Source organism: Cicer arietinum, chromosome 7 (genome assembly GCF_000331145.2).
Source record: "Cicer arietinum cultivar CDC Frontier isolate Library 1 chromosome 7, Cicar.CDCFrontier_v2.0, whole genome shotgun sequence".
NCBI classification, from domain to species: Eukaryota; Viridiplantae; Streptophyta; class Magnoliopsida; order Fabales; family Fabaceae; genus Cicer; species Cicer arietinum.
The window spans coordinates 19,044,238-19,061,250 of NC_021166.2; the positions used below are offsets into that span (position 1 = coordinate 19,044,238).

The 17,013-nt window shown below is 30.6% G+C and overlaps 2 protein-coding genes across 2 annotated transcripts; both read left to right on the top strand.

Annotated features, from left to right (window-relative positions):
- The first annotated feature begins 4,171 nt into the window (after positions 1–4,171).
- On the top strand, positions 4,172–7,362 carry LOC101488690 (NADPH-dependent aldo-keto reductase, chloroplastic-like). The gene is made up of 7 exons (XM_004509544.4): positions 4,172–4,406; positions 4,552–4,602; positions 4,691–4,767; positions 5,102–5,189; positions 5,777–6,052; positions 6,195–6,443; positions 7,061–7,362. Exons 1-7 carry the CDS (start codon positions 4,287–4,289, stop codon positions 7,145–7,147), a joined length of 948 nt encoding a protein of 315 aa, XP_004509601.1. The 5' UTR covers positions 4,172–4,286; the 3' UTR covers positions 7,148–7,362.
- A 5,880-nt stretch (positions 7,363–13,242) lies between these two features.
- Positions 13,243–17,013, top strand: LOC101488364 (histone-lysine N-methyltransferase family member SUVH9-like). Its single transcript, XM_004509543.4, has 2 exons — positions 13,243–15,795; positions 16,772–17,013. The coding sequence occupies exon 1, from the start codon at positions 13,453–13,455 to the stop codon at positions 15,742–15,744; it is 2,292 nt and encodes a 763-aa protein (XP_004509600.1). The 5' UTR covers positions 13,243–13,452; the 3' UTR covers positions 15,745–15,795; positions 16,772–17,013.

Below are 17,013 nucleotides of genomic sequence, written 5' to 3' on the forward strand. Positions count from 1 at the left end.
TATCTCTTCCCTTATTTATTTACCTTCAAACTAATTGATTATCAAGTTAAATACATAAACTAAATTATTGATTTTAACTAACCAAGAACGTTCTCCGTTTTCTGTTTTCACAACCAAGATCAATCTTGAGTTATTTTCTTAAGTTTTTAACATGAATTTTTAAAAGGGTGACTTTACAATTCAAATCCCCCTTTCTTGTAAATTGACATTGCTACTTCAGGAAGGATGTCATGCACACTCCAGAAATAAGGAAGAATCTGATTTCTGGGTTTCTTCTCAATAAGGCAGGGTTTACTCAGTCTATAGGGGCAGGTTTGTACACCATTTCTAAAAATGGTATTTTTGTTAGCAAAGGATATGCCATTGATGGTATGTTTAAATTGAATGTTGAAATCAATAAAATGTTTCCTTCAGCTTACATGTTATGTGAGTTTAATATTTGGCATGCTAGACTCTGTCATATGAACAAACGAGTGATTTCAAACTTAAGTAATTTAGACTTAATTCCAAAGTTATCTTTAAAGGATTTTGAAAAATGTAATTTTTGCAGTCAAGTTAAAATAACTAAGAGTTCACATAAATCAGTAGTTAGAGAATCTAAACCTTTAGACTTAATACACTCTAATATATGTGAACTTGATGAGACGTTAGCCAAAGATGGAAAGTGTTATTTCATCACTTTTATTGACAATTGCTCTAAATATAAATAGAAGGTTTTCCTCAATTGGAAAAGTACACTAAAAGCTCTGAATCTGAGGCTTTTCTCTCTTCTCCTCCTTTCTTAATCACTTTTTCTCTTTCTTTCGAGTGGTCTTAGTATCATATTATGAGTGATAATTATTCGACTGTCATCTTGAGGGTGTAATTCTAGAATGATTTTCTATGGTGCAGTAGAACTCCAATTATTTGGCCTGTTTTATCATGAGGACTTCGTGGTTGATAGTCTGTATAACATTTTTGGTAGCATAAATTATTTTTTCAAAATTTTTCAAAATTCAAAAATAACACCCTTTTTTTTTCTGAAAGAAAGTTAGCGCAACTTATTCTCTTTCTCTTCAAACCCATGTTATTTTTTTCCTTTCGAATTAGAGCAAATGTTTTTTGTTTTTGTTTGATTTTAAAACTTTGTGCTTTATGGGAGAAGCTGCAAGTTACAACACCATTGTTTCCAAACTTTCTGCTTTATTGAAGAAGCTGCAAGTTACCTTACTATTACAACGTGTTTGGGATATGCTTTTCAAACTTTTGCTTTACCTCCATTGCAGTTACAAGTATTATTAATTATTACGAGGCAAGTACACTGTTCCATTATTATTATTAAATTATATTATTGGTTGTTGGATCTATTAGTCTGTTTTGTTTATTTAATAGCCTGGGTTACAGCTTTAATGTTATTATTTTATTTTTGTTTTTATTATTGATTTTATTTTATAAGATCTTCTAAATTTATTTAATATTTTAATTTAAAGAAAAATAAAAATTAATAAATTTTTTATTAAAAGTTAATTAAATGTGACATCTTTTAATCTTTGAGTTGTTAAAATATAAGTTGTACTACTTGAAAGTTTCAAAACTCATTTTTATAAATAAATTAATTTAAAATCAATTTTTTTAAATCTGATTAATTAGATGTGACATTTTTTTAATTTTAGAATTGTTAAGACACAAATTGTACCACTTGGTGGTTTTAAAACCGAAAATAATATAAAATATTCTTAAAAGGATTAACTAGATGAGACATTTTTTTACTCATTGAGTTTTTGAGATATAAGTTGTACAACTTGATAGTCCTAAAACTTACATTATAAAATAATTATTCAAATCAAACAAACTCATTTTTTTTCGTCAAAACAACTTTTTTTCATCAATAACAAAACAAGTTTTCTATTCAAAAATTACTAAACAATCAACACATCCGTATTTTCTATTCAAAAATTACTAAATTTGATTTCTCCATCGCACCAGGAGATATGTAGGAGCAAGATAACACTCTTGTCAAACACATTAATAATTTTTTTTCTTTCTCTTTCTTAAACATACATTTATTTCAAAATCACATTAAAAAATAATTGATATTCATATTTAATAATAAGGAGAAATAAATATATTTAAGTTAATATTAATTTTGCACAATTAATTATAGGTAACTGTATTTTAACGGATGTCGTAGGGTGCTAATATATTTCCTACGCATAATTGACTCCTGAACTCAAAATTTGGTTTCAAAAATCATTTTTTATTTTATTTTATTTATTTTTAAGGGTTTCATAATATTTTCCATATTTTAAAATAAATTTTTGTTGCAACTCCGTTAACTTCGAGAAACACTCAAAATTTTAGGTCGCGACAAAAATCAAGGGTTTAAAAAGAAAGAACAATAAAAGAATGCATAACAAATGAAACAAAGAGTGTAATAGGTGGTCATATGCTAAAATATTTTCACTTAATGTGGCAGAAAACTTGAAAGAGATCATCACTTTAGGTGAAAAAGATAAAACATGTAACACTCATCACCATCTATCTAGAATATCGTAATAAATTTATATATTTTAGTATTTCAGAAGTAATCATAAAAGTCATCTTACAATCTTATAAAAATTAATGTAACTAATCCACCAAAACAATTATAATACATAGTGTACAATCATCCACTAATGCATCAGTACTTACAACAATTACAATTCTACAAAAATGACACTACTGAGTTTGATCCTCTACTGCCTGAATTTCTTGTTTCAAGTCCCTCTATATGTTATAATATATAAGAAAATAGGGGGTGGGATAATAATCTCAACGAATTCTATAAAAGGAGAAGGACAATTTGAAAAATTGTCCCTAAAAAAATAATGAAAACATGACATGAATATGCAATGCTTTTCATTAGCTAGAGACCAAACATTTAAAATATTTTCTTTTACTTTAAGCATGGAAAAAATATGCATTCTCTTTTCTTCATTTAGAAAATCTTAATAATTTCTATTTCATTTTATAAGGAAAAGCTTAATGATTTCCATTCTTTTTATAAAGAAAAGTTATATAATTTTTATTTCCTTTTATAAGACAAAGCTTGATGATTTCTATTTCCTTTTATAAGGAAAAGTTGTATAATTTCCATTTTCTTTTATACGAAAAAAAATGTATAATTTATATTTCCTTTTATAAGGAAAAACTCCTCCAATTATCTAAATGTGGGTAACCCAAATAATTGGAGTTGCTTACAAAGGTGGTTTGACCATGATCCAAATTGACATCTCTCTTTGTTTTAGTTGATTTATTCTTTGAACAAATAAATTAACTATTGTTTTTATAAATAAAAAAACTATTTATTAACTTTTATATTTTAAAAAAAATTATTTTATGAAAAATTATAATTTATTTATTTACGTGCATTATATTAATTTTTTTTATATCCTATCGTAAAAAGATATTCACTATTATGAATAAAAAAAGGAAGTGATGTTTATTTTAAGAAAAAAAAATGAGTAGTTTAAACACCAAGCATTAAATATCATGATTTTTTTTTTGAAAAAAACATAAGTGGTTTTTCTTTTAAGGAAAAAATAGTAGATTTTAGAAGTTTTTTTATAAAGGAGTTTTTTGAAGTCAAGGATTGAGAAGTTACTATTTTTATAAAATAAATTGAAAAAGAAAATATTTGTAAAAAAAAAAAATAGCTATACCAAATATTTGTTAGTGACAAATATAAAAAAATTAAGGGACAAATATTTATCATTAATACATAAAAAATAAAGTGATATATATATATATATATGTTATTTGTTATAAAATTTTACCTTAATAATTTTTTGTAATCGATACATATTAAAAAAATAAAATAAATATTTATAAATGATACAATAAAAACATGAGAGAAATATTTATAAGTGATATATAAAATCACAAAACAAATATTTTCTATTAATACATAAAAAGAAAATATAAGATAAGTATAAACAGATATTTTTATAGAAAAACATGAAACATATTTTGACCATTAATAAATAAAAAAGATACATAATAGATATTTGTTAATGAAACATAAAATAAATTATTATTTTTATTTAAAATTTAAAACAAAACAAATATAGATTACCAACAACTCCCCACGTGTCATATTAAAAGTTCCTTTTAAAAAATGGAAGAAGGTGACAAAAAGGGGGAAAAAAATATACATAAGAGACCCATTTCTCAGAGTTAAGTTTCTCTTCCTGTTCCATTTCTCATTCTCACTTTCACGCTGTGACTCCAAAGCATTTTTCTTGTTCAGTTTCAAAAATTACTTGACAATGTCGAACGATATTCAATTCTTCATTCTCAACACCGGAGCCAAGATCCCCTCCGTCGGCTTAGGAACTTGGCAATCCGATCCTGGTCTCGTCGGTCAAGCTGTTGCTGCCGCCATCAAGGTTTCCCCACTTCCATTTTCATTGTTTGTATTTCGCATTTCCATTTCTCTAAATTCATACATCGACGCTCATTTTTTAAATCCCATAGTATTCAATATTAATGATATGATAATATTTGATCGATCAATTTGATGCTTACTTACAGGCTGGTTATCGTCACATTGATTGTGCTCAAGTTTATGGCAATGAGAAGGAGGTAATTCTTTTTCATTCAATTCTCACTATTTCTTTAGTCATGTGTGAAGGAAATTATTCATTCATTCATTGCTTTTGGTTCAATCCAGATTGGCTCTGTGTTGAAGAAGCTGTTTGATGAGGGCGTAGTGAAACGTGAAGATTTGTGGATTACCTCTAAACTCTGGTTTGTTTATATATTGATATTGATTAATATAATATTATAGATTAATTAGTTTTTTTCGACGTATGAAACACACAGACACCACATTGAAACACACACAGACACTGAGACTAGTAATAATTTGAAATAAAATGAATTAATAGGATGTCGTCGTTGTTGTGTCAAACATCGATGTATGTCACATATTGGGACACGTCTTCAATTAGAAGTGACTTATTTACTTTGCCTTGCAATTCAGGCTTTATTATTAATGGTAGCATCGTAACATAATGCTGGTAGATTTATGAATTTATTAGTTTTCATTTTTTTAAACCTAAGGATTTAAGATGATGTGCAGGAATACTGATCATGCTCCAGAAGATGTACCGCTTGCATTGGACAGGACTTTGGCAGACTTACAGCTTGATTATGTTGATTTGTATCTTGTATGTAATATTAATATCACTCAATCTTCAGTTCAGAGATCTTCAACTGCTTGCTTGGTGTTGAAAGTTTATGCATAATTATGATTTTACTACCCCTTAATTCTCTGATAACTAAGTTTTGTTTCAAAATATGAAGTAAAAATGGGAAATGTGAATTATGAATTTTCATGGAACAGCCTTTCCATATGGCCTTTAAATTAGGAAGTTAGCTAAGCACTGCATTCTTTTATTGTGGGAAAAACACTGTTGTACACGGCCTGTTAATGAACTGCATGACTATTTGGGAAATGCTATGCGTTTAACTTTTTCAATTCTACACTTTTCTTACAGAGCAATATGGTAGTAGTTGTTATTTCATGTTTCTTGCAGACTTATCACACGGGTTTTTTAGTCTAGGGAATTTAATTTGCACTTCCTGCATATGTTGCTGCATTGCTCAGGGGCTTTTATTTTATTCATTTGTATTTTATGTTTTCCTTCTGATGTATGTAGGATTTATCTGACCTAATTTCAAAATTTGGTGTTTTATTAGTTTATTTAGGACACATACTCAATTGTTAACTTAACTGATGATTCTTCCTTTTCAGATCCACTGGCCTGCACCGATGAAGAAAGGATCAGCCGGCTTCAAGGTTGAAAATCTTGTGCAGCCTAACATAGCCAGTACATGGAGCGCGATGGAAGCACTCTATGACTCTGGCAAGGCACGGGCCATAGGTGTTAGCAATTTCTCCTCCAAGAAGCTGGGGGATTTGCTTGAGGTTGCTCGTGTTCCTCCTGCTGTCAATCAAGTCGAATGTCATCCTTCTTGGAGGCAGGATAAGTTGAGGGGTTTCTGCAACTCCAAAGGTGTTCACCTCTCTGTAAGTTCCCAAATCTTGAATGTTCATTATTTTGTTTCTGCACATTACATTGGCTATTTTCATGAAGTCTTTCTATTTTTTGAAACACCAAATTAACCTTTTTTTTGCGTAATCATTTAAATTGTGACATTTTAATGTTTAGGGATATTCACCTTTGGGTTCCCCTGGAACAACTGGGTTTAAAAGTGATGTCCTTAAACATCCAGTTCTAAATATGATTGCTGAGAAACTAGGCAAGACTCCTGCACAGGTAGCTCTTCGTTGGGGATTGCAAAAGGGTCATAGTGTGCTTCCCAAGAGTACACATGAAACAAGAGTAAAAGAAAATTTTGATGTTTTTGGCTGGTCTATACCTGAAGACTTGTTTGCCAAATTTTCTGAGATTGAAGAGGTAAGTATTTGATGGTTGCCTCACTCTCTCTAGTTTTAAGAATATAATATATTAATTAATTATATTTGTAATGTGCTCTTTTTTTATAGGATATTTATATAGATTTCAAAATATGCATACTCAGTGTAAATTAATTTTATACCAACATCTAATGAAAAATCACTATTTTGCCATATCACCTCATTTTTTACTGCATTTTAAAATGAATTATATGACTTGGAAAAATGAAGGTTTTCCGATTAATATCAATGTAAAACTAATAGTTATATATATGTTGTATATGTTCATTAAACTCTTTATTTTGTGCTCTACTTGAGAAGCAGTATAGCTAACATTATTGTGAGTCGTCTCTTTTCAATAATCAATTACATATAAGAATAAGACTTGATTTTGGATACTTAATTTCGGATTAATCTTGTCTTGCTAACCCAAAACTTCCCCTCTTATGTTTTGGGGCTGGAGAGTTGGAATTCATTTTGAGTAGAAACTTGTTAAGCCTGTTGCTCGTTATTTGATATATGTGAAGCTATGGGGTTGATTGCTGAAGGTCTTGTTTACTTTCATGGATACATTAATTGTCCAGTTTTATCTTATGAATGCGGCTTTTATTGTTGCAGGCAAGATTACTCCGGGGAACCTTATTTGTTCATGAAACTTATGGTGGCTACAGATCTGTTGAAGAACTTTGGGATGGTGAAATCTAAATAATCTTCTCAGTAGCCGATTTGGTCAGTGGATGTGTGTTGGTAGATTGTCGACTTAATAAATTTTTATTATTTAAATGCTTGGTTTGAGACTTTTTTTCGATATCATGTTATTACCCAATTCCAGATAGATTAATTGGCCCCTTTAAGCTGGGAGTATTTCAAACTGTCGAAATTTTGGAAAATTTTACATAATTGGAGTTTATTTTCCTTCAGTTTTCTTTGCAATGCGCGGCGTAGTGGTTGGGTTGAGTTAGTTTTGGGCGAACTCATTACTCATCAAAGTTTATTAGTGTTTAGAGGACTCAAAATCCATAATGTTTCCATCAAACACGAACTCAACCTAATAATGAGCGGATTGGTTTTGATTTGTGTTGGATTTAAAACAAAATATTTTTAAAACTCCAACAAAATATATAAAATTGCATCACTTGAATTAATTTAACATACTAAATTTCCTAATTTAAAATTGCTTCACTTGAATTAAACTCAAATACTTCTAGATTCAAAAAAAAAAAAATCTTAATCTACTTAATTTAAAAACTTACTATTTTCTTCTTTAACATTTTGGGTTCATGAGTTTGAAATCACAAACTGGTTACTTGAATCAAACCCCTTTGAGTTTGGTCAAATTGGTTGGAGTATGATCCAAACTATAAAAACAATACAAATTAGACATTTAGGTTAAATTAGGTCATTAGGTTGATTAGTCCAACTTGTATCCATGAAATCTTTTACCTACGTTTGCTATCGTAAACCGTATGTTGTTTATAGTGTAAACTTATTCTCTATCTATGTTTTCTATTAAAAAAATCCTTAATTTTGTCCAAATTGATCAATTTGATGTTGTTTTATACATTTGAATTGACTAATAGAAGAGGGTTTGACAAAGATTTAATGTTTCAATTGTGAAAAATATGAATATTATGTTTATGAGTGTTGGCATAGAAAGGGAAAAATAAAACAAAATAATGATGAGAAGGAGGAAAGTGTGACACATGATGATTGAGACTCGGATTCAATGTTACTAATAGTGACAACAATTGAACAAATGGCTTTTTGATTTTGATTCAAATAGAATGACAAAGGTGAGACTCACAAATAGTAGTATTCTAATACAAAGGAAGGACAGTAAAAATGTAGTGATAGAGAATGTCACGTTTGTGCCCCATAAGAAATGTAACCTAATGAATGTATGGAAATTGATTTAAAATGGTTTCAATATTTTGTTAATATTAAGAAATGTAACCTAATTAATGTTTGGAAATTTATATGTCTAATATTTTGTTAATATTGAGATATTTTTTCTTAAAAAATTTTTAAAATTTATTTTTTTCGAAAAAATTATTTAAAAAAATTCAAAAACATTTTTTCTCAGAAAAAATTCAAATAACTTTTTTCTCAAAAAAATTGTGAGAAAATTTTTTTAAAAAATTATCAAAAAAAAAAAATCAATTTTTTTTTTAATTAAAAAAAATCGATAAAAAATTATAAATTATTTTTTGAGTTCCACTAAACCCACAAAATTATAGGGACTTTTTAGTGTCGGAGACGTTCTTTTTTGGGATATTTTTAATTATGAAATTTTTTTCCCCTTCCAACATATAGATTGAAGCCAATAATTAATGGATTTGTCAAATTAAGAGTTCTGGCCGAAGAAATAATGAGGAGTGAAATTTTGTTTCCAACCACAACAGAATTGAAGGATAGAGATCTGCTAGGTTATGTTGACAAAATGGTGTGGTGATATAATAGATAGAAGGAGTACCATGGACTATGTGTTCAAGTTTTAAGGAGCTCCAATTTCATGGAGTTCCCTGAAACTACCAGTGGTTTGGTTGCATTATCTTCTTGTGTAACTAACTATGTAGCATGATCATTTGCAACATGCCAAATAACTTGGTTAAAATTAGTTTTTAAAAAAATATTGGTTAAAATGGAGGAACCAATAAAAATGCATATTAATAACAAATCAACTATCAACCTTGCGAAAAGTATGTCTCTCGTGGAAAAAGTAAACACAAAGATTGGATATAATGTATTGTCAAACAGACAAACAACAAATTGAAGATATTAAAAAGTGAGAAGTTTGAAGAGTTGAGAAGATGTTTGGGAGTGGTAGTTGTTGAGATTTTGAATTAAAGGGACGATGTTGTAATTAATTTAAAATAAACAAATGTAGTTAAAAGCTAATTAGCTATAGTTAGTTAAACAAAAATAGAAAGTTAGTTAATTTGGTTAGCTAACTTGTAATGTGCAATGATTTATATAAGTTCCTTCATATTCGATAAATAATTTGATCTTGTTGATATGATATGAGTTTTTCCTTTGAATTACCCCAATAAAAAAAATGTTAGCCTAGTATTCATGTGAACAAAACAATTTTGTAACTTAGTTAAAAATAATTGCCACAAAAAATGCATTTTATTTATTATATCTAAAGTGGTGTTCTCATACCAATTTTCATTTAGATCAAATTGAAAGACTTTTGGCATGAAAGATGGATGAAACAAAATATTTTCGTAATACTTGTGTTGGCAACGACAATTTTGCTAAAAACAAAATTGTTTATATTTTTTTCCCCTTTAAGATTATGCTCTAATAGGAAATAGCATTTTTTCCTCGATCAACTAGAAAGGATTTTGGCAAGAATCTCACATAGTATAAAGAGAGCATGATACGATGGATTTACATAGTGTTCATGCAACTAACAAAAACAAGATTTTCTATCTTTTTTGCTTGAAGTGATGTTCCCTTTCTAGTTTTCTTCTTTCAATGAGAATGATTTTATGAATGAGACAACCATATATTGAAAAGGGAGGGTAAATAATATGTTTACAACTTTACATTGTATTCATATGGCTAACGATAATTTCACCCAAAGTGATGCTCTAATTCAAGTTTTTTTCTCGATTAAGTTAAAAGACATTTTTGTAGTATAGCCTTCCTAATTTCCTTTTCGATCGAGTGGAAACACATTTGACATGGGGATTACATATTTAAAAAAACCACCTAAATTCACATGCGATTTTTCATTGGATGGGTTGGGGCGGGTTTTGCCTCGCACACCCTCGCACTCGACTAGTCGAAAAAATTTACATCGGCCTCTGTTTTTTATAGGTGTGAAATTTAGGTTCACATATATAAAATAATAAAATAATAAAATTAAAAATCATACTACTTATAATTAATATAATAAAATATTTATTATTGTACAATAATAAAATTTAAAAATATTAAAATCATATTTTCTATAAAGAGAAGATTATAATTTTTAATATAAAAAAATTAAATATGTTGAATATGTACATGCATATAAAATTTTAAAATGACAATAATATTACTAGCGAATCAGGTTTGAGTGTGAGGTGAATATCAACACTACAAACATGTCCCCACCCCAACCTCAAGATGTTGATGAAACTCTGAACTCGTGGATTAATCTTATAAAATTAGTTTTCCATGAAATTAAAATAAAACTGTTTATTTCTTGTAGCAATTTGAATCCTAATTTTTTCGTCTTAGAAAAGATACAAAACTGCCAATATATAGTACTTATTATTGGACTTTAGGGTTTAGGGTTTAAAAAACAAGTGGTCCGCTAATTAAAATTATTACAAATATCCAGATTACGAATTTTGTAATTTCGGCCTAGTAAAGTTGGGAATTGGTCTTTCCCTCCAACACAAAAGTTGTAGCTCAGATTTTATCTTTCCAACGCCTGCTCATATGTACCAATCCGATATTCAGAGCTCAAGGTATGACCTACATAGCGAGAAATAGTCAAAATATAAATAATAAAATTATAATTCAAATTCGACCCAAAGTTTAGAAACAAGCTAAAAATATTAATCTAAGCTATAAAGAGCTTTTAAAATACCAAACTAAAAAGCTAAAAACATGTGCCCAAATGCTATGATGAGTCATCTCTAAGTAAGTGTAAGGCTTTTGACATAGGATTCACCTATTAAAATGGAGCACGAATCGAGATGTTTACATAGTATTCATGAGGCTAACAACAATTTAGCTACAGAAAACAAGATGTTTCTATCTTTTCACCTACAATAATATTGTCTTCATAGTTTTCTATTAGATAAGGTGAAATGACATTTGCTATGGGGCCCGCATATTAAAAAAAGACATTAAACAATGTGTTTACATAGTTTTCATGCGCCAAGAATTTAGCCACACAAAAAAATATGTTCATATCTTTTTACCTAAAATGACACTCTTTTCAGTTTGCTTCTTAATCAAATGAAAGACTTTTCACATAGAATTCATTCGTTAAGAAATAACACCGCATTGATGATATTACATAGTATTCATGTGACTAACGACAATTTAACTACAGAAAACAATGTGTTTCTATCTTTTTCACCTAAAGTGATATTGTCTTTATAGTTTCCTACCCGATCAAGCGAAAATATGTTTGGTATGAGGCCTACTTATTAAAAGCGGCATGAAATAATAGTTTACATAGTTTTCATGCACCAACAACAATTTAGTCACACAGAAAAATATGCCTCTATCTTTTTCATCTAAAGTGACATACTCTTTTCAATTTACTTCTCGATAAAATAAAAGACTTTTGACATAAGATTTGCTTATTAAAAGAGAGCACAAATCGAGGTATTTACATAATATTCATGTGGCTAACGATAATTTAGCTACAGAAAACAAGAAGTTTCTATCTTTTTCACCTAAACTAATTTTTTTTCTTCATAATTTCCTATCCGATCAAGTGAATAAATATTTGGTGTGGGACCCACATATTAAAAATGGGCATAAAAAACATGTTTACATAATTTTCATGTGCCAACCATAATTTAGCCACTCAAAAAATATGTTTTTATCTTTTTCATCTAAAGTGACTCACTTTTTTCAGATTGTTTCTGGATCAAATAAAATATTTTTGACATATGATTCACATATTTAAAGGGAGCACGAATCGAGGTGTCTACATAGTATTCATGTAATTAATGACAATTTATTTACAAAAATATGTTTTTACCTAAAAAAACATGTTTACATAATTTTCATGTGTCAACCATAATTTAGCCACTCAAAAAATATGTTTTTATCTTTTTCATCTAAAGTGACTCACTTTTTTCAGATTGTCTCTGGATCAAATAAAATATTTTTGACATATGATTCACCTATTTAAAGAGAGCACGAATCGAGGTGTCTACATAGTATTCATGTAATTAATGACAATTTATTTACAAAAATATGGTGTGTATATCATTTTCAATAGAAGTGATAGTCTTTCTATTTTCTTAATGATGAACCGAAAAAATATTTAGAATAGGGCAACATATTGCAATCTTTCTTCAATTCACACAAGACTCAATGTTTGTTTGGTTAGTTGCAAAAGCTACTTTTTTGCAAAATCAATTTCATCATAAAATTAAACATACACTCAAAATTTATATCTTACTAATTTTTAGTTTCTCCTCACTTAAACTGACGCATATTTTATGCGTAAAATAAACAATAAATATTATACTAACAACGAAAAAAAAATCAAGGCAGCCTAATATTTTTGGTTATGTAAAGACAAAAATCAATTCAAATAATTTATTTTAATTAAAAGTATTTAATTATATAATAATTTACATTCAAACATGTTTCGGTAAAAATGAAATTAAACATATATACAAAATAATATAAAACAAAAATAACTTTTCTAAAATTAAATGTTTTGAATTTAGTCTTCAAATAAAAAAATACTTTTTATAAAAGATAAAAATAAATCTTTTAGACAAAAAAAATTCTACTAAATAAATAAATAGTTTGAAAATTTAATTGGATGTGTCTAAATACATTTTCCACTCATAGAAGTCAACCCAAACCTCGACAAAAATTAATTTTAAATTATGGTAATAAATATCACCCTTATTATTAATTAATTTATCTAAGGAAGAGTACATGCGATGTCTGGCTCCATAAACAAACTTTTGTAATTTTCTAAAAAAAACAATCATTATTTTTAGTAAAAAAAGAAATCCATCAAAAGAGAAAAGTTATAAATAAATAAATAAATAAAGAAACAAACTATAGTAATCTTATGAACTCTTAATACATCAGCACCTGTAACTTCGATTCTAAAATACTCTGAATCACTTTTCCTGCCACTTCTAACTCAAAATTCTCTCCACTTTCATTACCTCACTCCCAATGTCACTCTTTCTCTATTTGACCAAAAAAAAAACTATATCACTGAAACCAACTAAAACATAAAATTCCCTTTCCCTTCTGAAAACTTCATTGTAATAATAACAACTACAAGAACAAGAACAACAATAATGGATCCTCTATTAAACCTTGGAACTCCTTCTCCTACTGTTCCTGTTCCTACAATTTCCCCCAATCTAACCTTCACTCCACAAATCCCTAACATTTTATCCCCAAATTCCACCCAAATTTCACCACCCACAACTTTACTCATTCCAAAGCCTGAACCTTTCGACGATTTCTTATCTTCCCAAGATTCCCAACAACAACCCCATTTCTCTCCCTGTTCTGAAGATGATGATCAATCTGATCTCTACACTGAATTCTACCGCGTTTCTGAGCTTTTCAATGCTACTTTCGGTAAACCTCTTTACCCTTACTTCGGAACCAATTATTCCAACAGTAATGCTGCTTCATTGGAGAATATGGTCAACGTTCCCAATCCTGACCTAAATCTGAACCCTAATCCAACTGTGGATTCTCATGATAATCAAGATTCTCGTGATTCAAGGGAATTTGATAACAATGATCGTGCTATCGTTCCTCTTCCTGCGAAACAGGAATCGACTTCGGCTGTTGCTGTGGTTAGGAAGAGAGCTAATCAGGTGAAGGAGCTTGTTAGGGTTTCAGACTTGAGTATGAAGGATCAGATGCATTTTCGTGAGGTTGTGAGGAGGACAAGGATGATTTATGATTCCCTTCGTGTGTTGGCGAGTGTTGAGGAGGAGAAGAGAATAGCTGAGGAGAGGAGAGTGGCTGAGGAGAAGAGAGTGGCTGCTGAAGTTGCGGCTATGGAGGAGGAAAGAAGATTGGCTGCTGAAGTTGCAGCTATGGAGGAAGAGATGAGGACAGCTGAGGAGAAGAGTGCTGCTTCCGGTGCAGCACCGATGGAGGTGGAAACACCGAATGGAAGGCGGAAGCGGCGGAAGCGGAATCGTATTCGTGGTGATATGAGGGCGGCGGCGTTGATGAGGAATCGAGAGTTGTGGTTGTATCGTGATAAAAGGATAGTTGGATCGATTCCTGGAGTTTCTGTTGGTGATTTGTTTCTTTTTAGGATGGAATTGTGTGTAATTGGTTTGCATATGCAGATACAGGCTGGCATTGATTATCTTCCTAAAAGTAGGTGTTCTAATGGTGAACCAATTGCTACTAGTGTGATTGTTTCGGGTGGTTATGAGGATGATATGGAATTGGATGATGGTGATGTTATAATCTACACTGGTCATGGAGGACAGGAGAAGAATTCCTCAAGGCAAATTTGTGATCAGAAATTGGTGGGTGGAAACCTTGCTTTGGAAAGGAGTATGCATTACGGGATCGAGGTAAGGGTTATTCGAGGGATGAGGTATGAAGGTAGTGCTTCTGGTTCTGGTAAGGTTTATGTTTATGATGGATTGTACAGGATCGTTGATTGTTGGTTTGATGTAGGAAAGTCTGGTTTTGGAGTTTATAAGTATAAGCTTTTGAGAATTGAGGGGCAGGCAAAGATGGGTAGTGCTGTTCTTAAAGAAGCTAGGGAGATAAAGAAAAGTGTGTTGGATCCTAAGCCTTTGAATTGTGTTTCTGTTGATATTTCCAATAATAGGGAGAATGTTGCTGTTAGACTTTTCAATGACATAGATGACAATCAGGATCCTCTTTTTTTTGAGTATCTTCCGAAAACTACTTTTCCGCAGTTTGTGTTTCATCAGAGTGGGAAAGCTACTGGCTGTGAATGTGTGGATAATTGTGCTGATGGCTGCTTTTGCTCTATGAAGAATGGAGGAGAGTTTCCTTATAACATACAAGGGTTGCTCGTGAGAGGGAAGCCTTTGATTTTCGAATGTGGACCTTTTTGCTCCTGTCCCCCAAGTTGTCGGAATCGTGTTGCCCAAAAGGGTCTCAAATATAGGTTGGAAGTGTTTAGGTCTGCGCAGACGGGTTGGGGAGTTAGGTCCTTGGACCTTATTCAAGCCGGAGCCTTTATCTGCGAGTATACGGGGGTTGTTTTGACTAGGGAGCAAGCACAAATTTTAACAATGAATGGTGACTCATTGATATATCCTAATCGATTTTCAGATAGATGGGCAGAATGGGGGGATTTATCTCAGATATACCCTGAGTATGTGCGTCCGTCGTATCCATCAATTCCTCCTTTAGATTTTTCTATGGATGTGTCGACAATGAGAAATGTTGCTTGCTACGTGAGTCATAGTTCAAGCCCGAATGTGTTCGTTCAATTCGTTCTGTATGATCACAACAATTTGATGTTCCCCCATGTTATGCTATATGCCATGGAGAACATCCCTCCGATGAGAGAATTGAGCATTGACTATGGAGTAGTGGATGACTGGACAGGGAAGCTCTTGATATGTAACTAAATAGTTTTGAAAGGTTTGTGCGAAACCGAGTTTTGGGCATGAATAGCGGAGGTAAATCCTAATGGTATCAATTATCTGTTGTTCTTTTCATTATTATCTATTAACTGTGTTCTTAATTTGGTAGTTTGCGCTGTCTCTAATATGAACTTTATTATAACTGATGAGTTACAGGTATAGAAGTATTGTGATACTTCAAACCTCCAGGTGTACTTTGAATTATTGAAAAATTATTATAGTGAGGTTGATGTTTGACTTATTTCTGATTGTTCTCTGTTTGGAAAAAAGATTAAAATCACAGTTGTTCTCATATATGATGAGCCTTTTATGTAGTTTGTGCTCGGTGTAGGTAGATCAAACATTTACATTCATCTCTCTTTATTAACTGTTGCTATTTCTCTAACATGAGTTTTTACAAGTCACAACTATTCTCACATAACTAAATGTTCACTCACTGAATTTACTCTTTTAAGTTTGTTACTTTAGCTAATGATTCATTTTATTTCAAAGAGTGGGATACGACTGTAAATGTGGGAAACACAATTTGTAACCATCATTCATATGAGAGATCATTTTATTATTTTAATGATAATAGTTACTTGACTTTTATGGGTCAAGGGCATAAATTTACTAGGTGCTTTGTTTGTATAGCTGAAGGTGTGGTATACTGACGTATTATTTGTTTTGTTATAGGTTGTTTCCGTTTCCTCGTGTTGTTATTAACTTGCTTCTTGATTTTTATCTAATAACTACGTTTAATGCTTTGTAGCACTGACACTTTTGATCGAGGCATGTCCCGGTGTTCGACATGTGTCAGTACTCGACATCGACACGATACCGACACATTGATTACATTCAATTAATTCATTTTCTCAAATTATTATCGATATCAGTGTTGTGTCCGGTGTCCATGTTAGTATTTGTACTTCATAGGTTTAACGTCTAAAGTGATGAGTTTGAAATGGACTTTTGCTTTATGATAGGCTTAGTAATATAAACCTAACTATTTTGTTTTGGCTTTCATTTGCAGGCTTGCCATGATTTTGAGAACTATGCAAGTGCTTGCTAAGTGAACTCTTATGTCAGGGTATCCCAAATCACTTAATAGCTATAATATCATTTCATCATTTTGTCTAACTAATGTTGGCTAGAAGAGTACATGCATTTTGCCGTGCAGTGATGAAGATCAGGAATTAGAGTTCCATCATCATATATGCTTAATCTTTGAACAGTTCTGCGATTATTCGCTACTTTGCTGATTTAAATTTGTTT

Excerpts from the sequence above, each read along its gene's own strand:
- LOC101488690 (XM_004509544.4), top strand. The coding sequence starts at position 4,287 with ATGTCGAACGATATTCAATTCTTCATTCTCAACACCGGAGCCAAGATC. Across the intron at positions 4,603-4,690 it reads TTTATGGCAATGAGAAGGAG|ATTGGCTCTGTGTTGAAGAA; the intron begins GTAATTCTTTTT and ends GGTTCAATCCAG. Across the intron at positions 6,053-6,194 it reads CCAAAGGTGTTCACCTCTCT|GGATATTCACCTTTGGGTTC; the intron begins GTAAGTTCCCAA and ends TTTAATGTTTAG.
- LOC101488364 (XM_004509543.4), top strand. The coding sequence starts at position 13,453 with ATGGATCCTCTATTAAACCTTGGAACTCCTTCTCCTACTGTTCCTGTT.